At 33.8% G+C, this 12,884-nt stretch overlaps 1 protein-coding gene across 1 annotated transcript; it reads right to left on the bottom strand.

The window, feature by feature from the left end:
* Positions 1 to 2,804: 2,804 nt before the first annotated feature.
* LOC137401068 (basal body-orientation factor 1-like) lies at positions 2,805 to 12,148 on the bottom strand. Its single transcript, XM_068087419.1, has 10 exons — positions 11,967 to 12,148; positions 10,903 to 11,016; positions 10,579 to 10,702; positions 9,245 to 9,409; positions 8,753 to 8,949; positions 8,046 to 8,259; positions 7,115 to 7,386; positions 5,890 to 6,042; positions 4,093 to 4,284; positions 2,805 to 3,016 (listed from the first exon to the last, which is right to left on the bottom strand). Exons 1-10 carry the CDS (start codon positions 12,029 to 12,031, stop codon positions 2,872 to 2,874), a joined length of 1,641 nt encoding a protein of 546 aa, XP_067943520.1. The 5' UTR covers positions 12,032 to 12,148; the 3' UTR covers positions 2,805 to 2,871.
* Positions 12,149 to 12,884: the final 736 nt, after the last annotated feature.

The following is a 12,884-nucleotide window of genomic DNA, read 5'->3' as shown; positions in this document are numbered from 1 at the left end:
TCGAGGGCGAGCCGATAAACAGACTCGATGGTGAGCCGATAAGCAGACTCGATGGTGAGCCGATAAACAGACTCGATGGTGAGCCGATAAACAGACTCGATGGCGAGCCGATAAACAGACTCGTGGGTGAGCCGATAAACAGACTCGGGAGTGAGCCGTTAAACAGACTCGATGGTGAGCCGATAAACAGACTCGATGGCGAGCCGATAAACAGACTCGTGGGTGAGCCGATAAACAGACTCGGGAGTGAGCCGATAAACAGACTCGATGGCGACTTCTCTCAATTGTTACACCCTAGCAAGCCAAGCGCAATAATTCTTGATGTTCGGTCAATAGCATTTATAGTGAAAGCAGCTATGATACGCTGGCTAATATCACAATGCTAAAGGCAGAAACAGTGACAAGAATTTTATACCCTATTTGCTTTTGAAAATCAAACAGAGCTTATTATAAAGAACGCAGTATCTTTATTGGTGTTATATCTCTCAGTACCAAGCAGTAACACACCAACAATGATCAAACCGGCAGGTTATATAGCAATCCCAAGAAAAATCCACAAATTGATTGGCTGCACAGTAATCAGGTCAACCAATTCCACAATAACATATTTCGAATACAAAAACGATAACATTTGTCACTAACTAATCACGCAATATGAGTATTAATAATTTTTTTTGTGTTTGTATAGTAACATGCAAATCTTAGAACAATATGGTAATAAATGGTTAACATAAAAAAAATTGCTAGTATCACACATACATACACTCTACATTGAACAAGTGTTAAGTGTGCGCCTTATAAATGACTATTCAAATTTGTCTGAATTGCGATGAACGTAATATAGATCCGTTGAGTTAGCAATTTGAAGCTGCCGGATTATAGGCTTAGAAAAGACGTCATCAACTCTTGCGCATTCTGACGTCTACAATTACGGGTACACACTGATTGACAGCTCATTCGCTTTTACAAGCATGAAGTGGGGTCCAAGACCATTCGCCCATTGGAAGATCCTATCGGGGACGACAGTGACCCTCTCGGGCTACTGGACTCACCAGTCAAAAATCGATTTTTGAGTGCCAGTAGTCTCACCAACCACCTCAGCCCTTCTCAGGGCCACCATTTCCATTTTAAGGGTTTTGTTCTGCGTCGACAATGGCGGAAACTCAGTGTCGTACTTATCATCCATTTTTTTTATTACATTAGCAACGCCTAAACACGGTCAGAACTCTAAAAACATCTGTAAATTCTCAATCAATGGCATCGGAAACTTATTCAACTTAGTTATCTAGTAATAAAGTTTCTTTTTAATGAGGTCTAAAAGTTTTAAAAATATTTATTTTTATAAACATGAATGAACACCTCAATAAACATGAAGTTCAATGAAATCCTGAATACTTAAAATATGGCTTACGTAAGGTTAACATGTATCTACAGTGTAATGCAAAAGCTCCTACTGCATCTAGCACAGCGAAATGTGCACTAAAATTACTTCCACTGCATCTAGCACTGCCCACAGTGCAGTAGGTAATCTTACTACGGCACAATACTGCTAACTGCACATTAAGAAATAGTTGTTCTCCATGCATACTGTGTACTGTACAGTAGCAAAAGAACGCAATGCAGTTATACTGCACGGCTGTGACATACTACTGCACTACCAATGCAACTACATACAAAATTTACTGGCACTGTACCATATTTTACATCTGGGAATCAGTGAGTACTTATCAATGAGCATTTACGGTTTTTAGTAATGATAGCAACACTCGTAGAAGCATTTGTTTTTATGTACTTGAATGAAAACCTCACTAAGAATGTTGATATACATTTAAAGATAGCAAGTTGAATATACTTGACTACTTCTGATCAATAACTACTAACGAAAAAGAACTTTACAAGCTGTTACTTTCATAACACAAGGTAAATCTTTGGTCACGGTATAGCTTTTATTAGACACCAAAGATTTTGGGTATATCCACAACTTTAAAAAACCACAAAAGATGTGTAAAGCATAAGTAATGTTTTTTTTTCAAACTCATATAAAAGATTGAAACTAGTTACTTGCAAGAATGTATACAGGTGCCCCAAAAAATCTTGAGAAATGTAAAGGATTGTGCTTTCACATTTACCAGATCCACACGCAAAGAATTACTCAGTGCGCCTTGACTTTATTACATGCAATTGGTATGCTTATGATTATAGAATAAGACATTCAATAGTTCACAAGCAGCGCAAATGGGCTCTGAAGGACTCAAGCACAAATGGGCTTCTCGGCTTGCCTGTGCCTTCTATATAAATTTTTGCTAGGAGGCCTGCCTCTTTATGTAAGTCCCAGCTGAGCTGGCTCAGGATGTCCTGAATCATGCCGAGTTGGTCTAAACTGAGTCGAGGTACCGTCCTTCATAGAAGATGCCAAAAGTGAGAATTGTAAGGAAGTCAAAAATGAAACTTCTTGCCGAGTTTGTCAGGCACTCAATGTGTTTGTTCCAATTTCAAATGCATTGGTTTATAGATTTGATATTTATGTATCTAGGTATTTAATATTTATATGTCTATGATGTTAAAATTAAATTTTTAACATTACATACTGGTAGGGGTTCTTGACCAATGTTACTTAGTGGGGAACACCGCAATTTTTTATAATACACTAGAAGCATTGTGAACACAGATGTATATACTATTGAATATTGGTTACAAGGGAAATAAAAATGCTTGAACAATAAATTGTTATATTGCTATTTTTTACAAAGATGAGTCATAATCTGAATGCATTTCAAAACATTTGATCAACAAAGATCATAATAAAATAAATGGAAAGACAAAATAACTGCAAGTTCTGAAAACATGTTATGAGTAACAGTAAATACTTCTTTACGCGGTTACAGCCTGAGATCTTGAAGCAATGCCAGGCACAACTGAGTGTTTATTCAGTAAACCACTAAAGTCATCGTGGTCCTTAGTTGATAGCTGCTGAGTTGAAAGCATATTGTCATAAAACGGGTCAGCCTCTACATTTCTGCAAATATAGATACATAAGCTTATCAGGAGTTGTCTTCTAAATAGTTTCTCATTAATAACTATAAATAAAACGTTATTCATAAAACACTACTTTCAGTGTTCTACTGCACTTTATCCCACAAATTTAGATCCCAAAAACCCAAAATTTTTGTCCCACAAAACTAACAGTCCCCTTTGAAGATGCTAGTTTTCTTCTCTCATTTGGTCTGAGTTCAACTAATATGAACACCTTCGTCAAGACACTGCACCATATTAAATACAGTTATTAGGAATTAAATAGATATGCTGAATTGATTGGCATGTTAATTTGACCATCTAAATAAAAATAATAAGAATAGCAGTCGGCTAGTGGTCTGAGCAGCTGACCTTAAAACAACGGGCTGGTGCTCAACTCCTAGAGAAGCTGTTGGCAGCGGTAGGAATGGGTCCCGCTGCTACATCAAAATTTTGATGGGCAATCACCTAACTGTGGTTCAGTAAAAACCTAAACTGAATTTAAGATTCTGATTAAATATGTTAGCAAAGATGCCAACTTTTTAAGAACTTCTAATTAGAACACTCTGCTATCTATCTTCCAATAATCTAAAACATGTACAGGTCAAGGTCAATATTTCATTAGTAAAAATGCATTGGAACCAGAAGAGCATATTTAAAACACTAGATGAGCACACCTTCTCACGTTTCTAATGTATAAAATAATCAGCAATTTTAAAAAAAGTGATATTTCATCACAAAACCACGAAATAAATGATTTGGTACGCGGTAATTCAATTTTTAGGATGATGATTTGCATTATACTTGTCATACTTTCTGTTATAGCTCTTAAAAAATAATTTATGTTTTTTATTCAACTTTCAATATTTTTAAAGTTCATCAGAAAAGAAAGAGTATAAGAGGTCACTATTTTCATGTTAAGTAGATTTTAATTTATATAAATTGACATGCATTAAAAATTAGGCGACTGAAAACAATACTTTTTGCATATTCACTATTTATTGTGATACCAACCCAGCCGTGTTAGCTATTTATCGTGATAACAACTCAGCCGTGTTAGCTATTAATTGTGATACCAACCCAGCCACATCTCCGGCATGTGTGATGGGAAGTTTTTCCGATTCTTTCAGATATCGTGTGTTGATAACATCATCAGTCAAACGTAATGGTGGCCTAGTTGTGCCATTCATTCTGGCAAAGAGGTAGCGTAAGACTTTTTCTCTTTGTTCCCATGTCAAGTCAGCAATGTCGACCTGACCAGAAGGTTGAGCTCTGCCAATATTGATATTATTTGAGTCAGAAAATTGTCAATTATGAAAAAAACAATTACTCATTATTTACAAAAGAACTCTGAATTTTTAGTTCACAAACGATGCAAGGTTTTGTGGAGTAAAAGCAAGTAAGAATTACGACATCAATGGTGAGGTCATGCAACACATGCATAGTATTGAGAAACAAATGTTTAAGGGGTTGTCTACTCAACTGATATAGTATGAGTAAGTGCAAGCCAGTTCATATTGGGTGAGCTATAACTACGGTATAAACAACCTGAATGCCACCATTTGTGCATATAACAGGTAGTGTCAACACAGCCCTAATATGATATCATAGATTCAGTGACCTTATAAATAGAAAACTTTCAAAACATTGCGGCTTGTCACAAGCAACATGTATGTTAACAATTCTGCAGACATGAGAAGCAAATTCATTTCTTGCATAAAATACCAACGTAACTCCTCAAATTTTATTAAGAGTAAGTTTGATAAATTTTAAGCAAATGTAACAAAAAAGTCAGCAGTTTTTACTCAAGCCAAATGGAGGGATTGCAAGTATAGGAAAATAAGAGGGCGACTTGAGATGCAATGAGGTGACACTCAAGTCTTCACTCCTACACACTAAAAATCATAATCTTACGGTTAATATACTAGTACTACACAACAATAGTAGGTATCTTCTATGCCTTACTTTTGTAGGACTGCCAACCCTCTCCTTCAATATTTACGAGTCAAGTAATGAGACGTCTATTATAGCACTTATAGCTAATAAATACCTGCACTAACTTAACCCTTTGATAGCAGTTATGGGACTGAGACTACCATATAGCATACAGTCGAAACATAAAGTAGTTAAGAGCAATATTATTAAAGTTATCAGCAGTATAGTGTTAGCTGAAATCATAAGTTTTTACTAGTAAATGTGAAGGACATTTGTTAGTATAAAGCCTACATTGTCATTGTGTGTCTGACAGTTCCCATAAACGCTATGCAGTTGCGCATCTTATGGTTGATTTCATCCAGACTTGACACACGTATGCTCTGTGCTTTCTATCAAGTCATTGTAAATATTTGTTTTCAAAAGTCTGGCTGGTTCCTGAGCACCAGCTTCTTAAACACCCGCCTGCATGAACTCTGATTGAAAATAAAGGAAATTCTGGGCCACATTAGACTTACTGCTAATCATATCTAAAGTCAATCTTTTTTTTGTCAAACTACGCTCACAGCAGTTGAAATTATGATTTTTTTAAACCAATCATATTACAAACCCCGAGACTGTATGCAGTCTTATTGGTTGAAAAGAACATGAATCGGGGCCTCAATAATAGAGAGTATGTGGCTTCGCTACGGAATACTGCATCTTATATTGAAACAATCAGGCAAACAAACAGAATCACAAGTTCCCACTGATAGTCTCATCACATTAATAAAAGAATAAAATCTACAGATGTCAGGTTTTACTAAACCTAATTGAGTTAAGATATACACCGTTGCATTGAAGTCTTCGCTAAAACTGTCAATATAAAACAAACTAATTCTATAACCAGGATCCAATGTGGAGGGGTTGATCAACCTTCTAATAATTTCCACTATTAATACTTACAACATTTCGGCTGCTTCTAAATCGCGAAAGACACTATTCGTGCTCGTCTCTGTCTTATTGAAAGTTCGTACTTTGGGAAACGCTGTTTGACCTGAAAAGGCTTGCAACATTCTTAAGTTGTACGCCTTCTCAGCCGCCTTTTTGTATTCCACTCTGTAAACAGTGAAACCAGTTATCAAGTTTTGGAGATATAAAATACAAAGTTGGCTTGGTTTAGAGACAAAAACAATTATTGTACTTACTTTATTTACTTAATTATTTATCTACTTTAGCTATTTTAGGTAGGTGTGCCTGAAGGTTTACCATTGAGCCATAATTCCAGTGTTTATCTTCATATATAACCTTGTTGTAATTAGAAGTGAAAAGAAAACAGTTTCTACTTCAAATTTTGTAATACTTTATCGCAATATTGTTAAAAGATATATAATTTTTAACACTTCACTTTATTCAAATAAACTTTAAATTAGTGTACTTTGAAGCTACTAGCATGTACTTACAAAAAATTACATGGCGATCACGTTATCATAAGTATTAATGATAAGTTAATTTAAGTAAATTACAATGTATGGTTTTTCCCTAGGAAAGCAATATCAATTATGGAGACATGAGATGATAACTTTCTGTGAACAGCCACCAGTGTGGTGTACTAGAAAAACAGCTGGATCTACAAACAAGAAAATGTATTTGTTCTACGGTTAAGAAACTTTATTAATAAAAAATGTTCCATAAGAACTTTTATAGCCTCCAAATTACAATTCATACCTTATCGCAGTTAATCATATGTATGTACAATAGTATGTACATGCAATAGTATGTACATGCGATAGTATGTACATACATATAGTATGTTTATACATATGTATGTACAGATATATGTATCTACATACTGTACATACATACATGTGCACATACAAATAGTATTTATGTATATACATAAGTATGTTCATACATATGTATGAATATACCATATGTATGTAGATACATATAATATGTACATACAGTATGTACATACTGTATGTACGTATATATGTATGCACGTACTATGTTTGTATACATATAGTATGTACATACTATATGCATATTATACGTATCATATGTGCATACATATGATATGTATGAACAATAGAATAGTAATAGTGGTTTTACTCCTGTAAGCAGTAAAACTGTTTTAAATAATATATAACATATCATTTTATAATGCATAATTTAGTAATTGATGTCCTACTGATTGTGAAGAATTTCTTCTTTGACGAGTTGCAGACTCTCGAGAAAGAAACGTTCGATTTCATTCCTTTCGGCAAGAATCTTTCGAGCTAGTTTGCGTACTCGTGAACATTCTTTTGTCTTTAACTCCACTTCTCTTTGTAGTCTCAGTATTTTCTGTCGTGATTGGTTATGTACATCGTCACAGTCACTCAGAAGTTGCCGTCTTGACTCCTTAAATTCTCGTATCATATGGTTGAGGAGACCTTCCAGCAACTCAACTTTGCTGTTTAGCTGGGAAACGCAAATGAATGAGACTTCTAATACTTCAACAGTTTACTTGTTTCTTAAGAGCAGCTCTATATTTGATGCATGTAAATACATTAAGAGTGTGGAACCAGTACATTCAAGGAGTTGTCATCTCTAGCACAGGTTTTATATACTTGTTATAACCCTTCCATGGACAATGATTCACTCCTCACCAAATGCAGTTTGCGTACAGACAGAATTTTTTAAATACATTTTATTCTTTTATAGAAGAAATGAAGTAAAAAATGAGTGGAAAAGTGGAAAAAATGACAGTAAAAATAGGAGTATACAAAAGAAAGAACTTTAAAAGTAAAACAAGAGCTTTTTTCTAGCAAGTTTTTCTTTTTTACACTCCATTTTACTTTGATGCTGGAACCATCGGCAACATCACACAGCAACATAAGCAGCACCTTATAGTAAAATAAAGACAAGCCAAAAAAGAAAGCAAAAACAATTCCTGCTGAATAGCTTTAAGCCTCATATGATGTTCGTTTTAAATATTTTTGAACTACTTTTAGATTTTTCACCATTAAAACTAGGCATCTTCCAACAACAGCCCCTCCTCGCAATAGATGTAAGGAGACCTAGTCTAATCCTATACTAGACACCCATAAAATGTGCCTTAGCAAGATGCAGTCACCCACCTCTGCAAGTTTGCTAGCCTTCCTCTGGCTGTCTGTAGCTGTTTTAGCAATGACAGCTTTGTTGTTGTCCTGCTCAGCAACAAGAAACAGATGTTCCTCGGAAAGTCGAGCATTCAGTTTTTTCAGGGCCTCTTCTTCCTTCATGCTTTCGCTCAGCTTCTCTGCCAAGGCTATGTTTTCCTTGTACACCACCCGTGTAGTTTCATCTAAATTTCTGCAATAATTTTGATTTATTATTGTTTTTTGGTCATTTTTGGATTTTTAAATCATTTTTTCAATTTTGTCCAAAATTCTGCAATGATTTTTTGTAATTATTTTAATATATTTTATTTAGCCTTTTCATAAATAATTAGAGAAAACCCATTAACTTTCTACATTAAAGTTGAGAAAGTTTAGCAGCATTTTTTCTTGTAACTGCTACTAATTTTCTCAATTTCTATGGTAATCTCAATGAAATCTAAAATATTTCTATGAAAAACCTTGATTTATTTTGTTATACAAGTATTGAAAAACTCCTTTTGGTTTATTACCTTGTATTCAGCAATCAAGCGTTCTGCGGACTAAAAACAACTGGCAACAAAATGCACAAAACCAAAGCCATTTTTATTTCAAATTCTGTTATATTAGATCATAAATATACTTGTCATATCTTATAGGAAAGATACAAGTTTATAGAATAGAAAAATGACGCTATCTGCATTACTTACGACATAGCTTCCTGGTGGGCACGATCAGCAAGCTCACTGATCTTCTGGTCTGCTTCCTTTTGTAGCGATATTCGCTCCTCTAGAAACTTTTGCTCTAATCTACAGCTCTCTTCCTTATGATCTCTGTTAGACAAAAACATCGTGTCTCGGATTTCGTCAAGCTCTCTTTGCATCAATGCCCTTTTTTTCCTGAACTCCTGCCCCGAGACAAAAGAGACCAAACATAAATACATACCTTTAAACGTAAAATGTTTAAATATATTGAAATTCATAAAAAAATTAAAGTTTATAAATTTCATTGTTTTAAAAAGCATAGCACAAACATTAGTTTTAATTGTATGAGTTTTAAATTAATCGCATTAAAAGTCCAAATAGAGACATATTTTGACATTTTAGAACCACATTATTACATAAAATTAGTTTTAAACTGACGGTGTAGAGCATGTAGGTGTCAAGGTAAACATATCATGGTGTCATGTAAACCTAGCGCACCTTGACATGCATGAGTTCATTTTGAATGAGTCCAATATCTTCCTGCTTAGATGTGAGTTTCCTTTCGAGACTGTTTATTTGGGTATTAAAGTCATCGATCAAACTCTGTTTCTCGAGTCTGTGCTGCCTTCTGCTTCTTTTTAGGTTTGTTTCCAATTGCTCAATCTGCTCATACAAACCAGCATTATTACACAATGATTATAGTTCACTAACAACATAATACTTTTATTTTTTGACATAAATAACAGCGATTAGCAATCTAGCAAGCCATGAGATTAAAAGCAAATTTCTCACCCTCTAGGTTAGCCATCATAAGGAAAGAGTAGAGTAGATGAAGAAGCAAATCATATTAAACTACTACACTTAGCAGTCCCATGCACCGAGAGAGATTATAATGAGTAATCAGTATAACGAAACTTTTTTTAACGAAACAGCTAAACATATTATGTTTAGCTGTTTCGTTAAAAAAAGCAAGGCAGCTGAGCGATGTCATGGTTAGTGTGTCGGTCTGTAAATAGGAGTATATGAGATGAATTCCTGTGCAAGGCAATTTTTTCATAACACTGCCAGTGTGACTTCGAACGGCTCTATGAGCAGATGCTACCGCTATTATAGTAAAGATTGAGACAGATTACATTGTCCATTGTAATTCTTTTTATCTGAAATCAGCTTAATTATTTGATATTCATTTAAGAATACTAACAGATTCTTCATTAATAAAAGTTGAATTTTTAATTAAAGCTAAATTGTCAAAAAGGACAAAATGAAGTACGAATGTCAAATTTTTTTAATTTTTCTACTACAAAAACAGTTGTTTTCCAACAATTAATCAATTTTCATATAATCACAAGTTTTTATACACGCAATTAATGAAATGACTAAAATGTTGGCCAATATTGGGCTCAGCTTATTAGTCTGACGCTCTAACCAATAAAGCTAATCAGCCAGTTATAACACCTTCCAAACCTAAGAATAACTGATAATATTTATTCTCTTTGCTTTATGACAGAAAAAGTGAACAGATGGACTAACGATAACCAATAATAAAATAGATAATTAGATTAATTTGTACAAAAACAAGTTAAATTGCCAATGCAGTATATGTTCAGAACAGACAACTATAGCGCGTTTTGATGACCCGATGCCAGAATTATCATTGCAATTATGCAAAAGTATGTTTTTAGTAGTTGACAATAAAACTGAAGGCAGTTGGAGTTGCATCCTCAATGCACTTTTAACTGAGCTCTTTCACGACGATAGTTAATTAGCATGCAAAACTGTACCGCTGTAAGGCTTTATACGAGGCACTGTAAAGCTCTATATGTACCACTTACTCTTCCATCTTTTTTCTGGTCCTCTTTTTTGAGAAAGGTCACTACATCAATTGTATCTGTTTCTGTTTGTCTCATCTGATTCATGAGTAGCTCATTCTCCAAAGACAATTCCTGGGCATTTTGCCTGCAGTGCCAAAGAACTTGCTAGTTAATCATAAAATGAACTCAAATCTCCAGAGATATTTTGAAATGACACATTTGCCGTACTATATAGCTTCAAATAAATCAATGGTACAGCAGTAAACACAAAAATGGTATAATTAAAAACTATAAAGTAATATTATTCATAAAATACAAATATGCATCTTTTAGTTTTAGGTGTACCTGAAGTCATTCTTTGTTTCGCTTAAGGCTTCATATCTTGCGTTCCACAGCTCTGAGTCCGCAGCAGCTTGTTGTTGAGTAGCTAACTCTTTAGCCAACTTCTTTTCTGATTTTCTAATATTAAAAGCAACAAGTTAATCTTAATACAGCATAGCACCAGGCTTCCAATATAAACCAGTAGAAATCCTGGTTGAGAGTTGAGATATACTCTCATGCTTAACTTTGAAATGACTGACTTATGCAGTTACTATTTAATAATGACACATAAAAGCTTAATAAATTGGTAACTATAGTCTAAGTAAAGTAGAATACACAAAACCAGACACCAGGAAATAAGCACATTGGGTCGTGGTTACAAATATTACAATTCGGTGCGATACCTAACAGTTGAACAAATAATGCAAAACTGGTCATCTGAATGCAGAGAACAATGTTTGCTTAAACAACACCAACATCTTACAAACTGCGAAGTTGAGCACTTTCAGATCTGCAAATAAATGACTCAATAAATGCGGCTAGTTGAAGAGAATACATATTTTGAGAACTTAATCTCATAGATAGACGATATTAAACTAAGTAACATTTATTTAATAGATTATTAAAAGCAAAGTGTGACAATAAATATTTTTAAACATTTATATACTTAGAATATTTACATCTTCTTAGCTAAGTATGATTTTTAGATAAACATTCTATCAGATCGCTATCTCTAGTTACTGATAAACCTTCATTGATTGCAAATTCTATAAGCACATTGTGTGTTTGCTTTGCTTAAATAGTTAAACCAAATAACTATTCCAATTTTAGGTTCCTTATTTTCCGTGCAAACTTCAGAATAAATAATTTTTTAAACAGAAGATTAAGTTGATCACTGAGAAGATCTAAAAATACAGGCTTTTTAAGAAATGCAGTTTTGTAAGCTGGGTAACATAAAATGGCATCGTTGATGCTTGCTTTTTGTATTCAAAAGCATAAATAAGTTAAGAGATAACTAAATGTTTTTTATAGCATTTCTAGATAGACAAATCTTAGATCTAGTTTAAATTAAGGGCTTGGTTACTTACTTTCCCTTCTTTCCTTTTTTGCCCTTTCCAGTTTTCCCTTTTTTCTTTCCTTTTTTGGGAGCCATTGTTTAGAGTACCATTATTTTGTATCAAAAAACAAAACAGTTTAGGTAGTGCCTAGCTGAGCAATGTTTTAACAATTTTTTCCTTTTGCACCTTTAATGGAAATTCTATTAAGAGCCACTCGCAGGAACCTAATCTCCGTTATATACCCCGGACGTTTATATGAAGTCACTATAGAAACGAAATTGTCCATTCGAAACAAAAACATTTTAAGGTTGCATGTTAATTTAATTAAAAAGTTCAATTTTAATAAAATTAATTATTTATGTGTAATAAAATAAAATTTATAAATTTGCAAAAAATAAATCCAACAACATTCTAATGACGGTATGCAAAACATCAGAGTCGACTTCCGTTAAAATTTCTGTTTCGGCGTATTTTGCTAGCAGATAATACTTGCGAAGTTTTGGTGTTCGTTTTTATTTTGTTATAATGTGATTTTATGTGCATAGTTAATTTCTTAATTAGGTTTTGTATAATTATATGAGTTTCTATTCATAATGTAAAAGCTTGCTGCGCTTATAGGCTACAACATTATAACTGCTTGTTTAGATCTCAACATATCATTATTTTTCTGTATAAAATCCAACTATCACAAAAGCGTGCGGAACCCGGAATTTTGTTTGCCAATCGTTTTATTGTTATTTCTGTTGGCCTAATTTAATATAGAACAACCATACTTTTATAAGTCTTTTTGAGCTCATGTTCAGCGACTTAAGCAGAAGCTTTGTTATGGGTGGATGTGAAGAAATTATGTTATCCACAAACAACATCGGCGTTGAAATTCCTTTGTCATATTAATCTATTTTAACTATGTTTAGTTTATGCAGTTTTGCTTAGCTTGTGAGAACTACT

Source organism: Watersipora subatra, chromosome 7 (genome assembly GCF_963576615.1).
Source record: "Watersipora subatra chromosome 7, tzWatSuba1.1, whole genome shotgun sequence".
Taxonomy (NCBI): domain Eukaryota; kingdom Metazoa; phylum Bryozoa; class Gymnolaemata; order Cheilostomatida; family Watersiporidae; genus Watersipora; species Watersipora subatra.
The sequence above is the reverse complement of the archived record's forward strand: the minus strand, read 5'-3'. Positions and strand labels throughout refer to the sequence as shown.

Excerpts from the sequence above, each read along its gene's own strand:
- LOC137401068 (XM_068087419.1), bottom strand. The coding sequence starts at position 12,031 with ATGGCTCCCAAAAAAGGAAAGAAAAAAGGGAAAACTGGAAAGGGCAAA. Across the intron at positions 9,410-10,578 it reads ACCAGAAAAAAGATGGAAGA|ATTGAGCAATTGGAAACAAA; the intron begins GTAAGTGGTACA and ends TTGTATGAGCAG. Across the intron at positions 4,285-5,889 it reads TTAGAAGCAGCCGAAATGTT|AGCTCAACCTTCTGGTCAGG; the intron begins GTAAGTATTAAT and ends CAATATTGGCAG.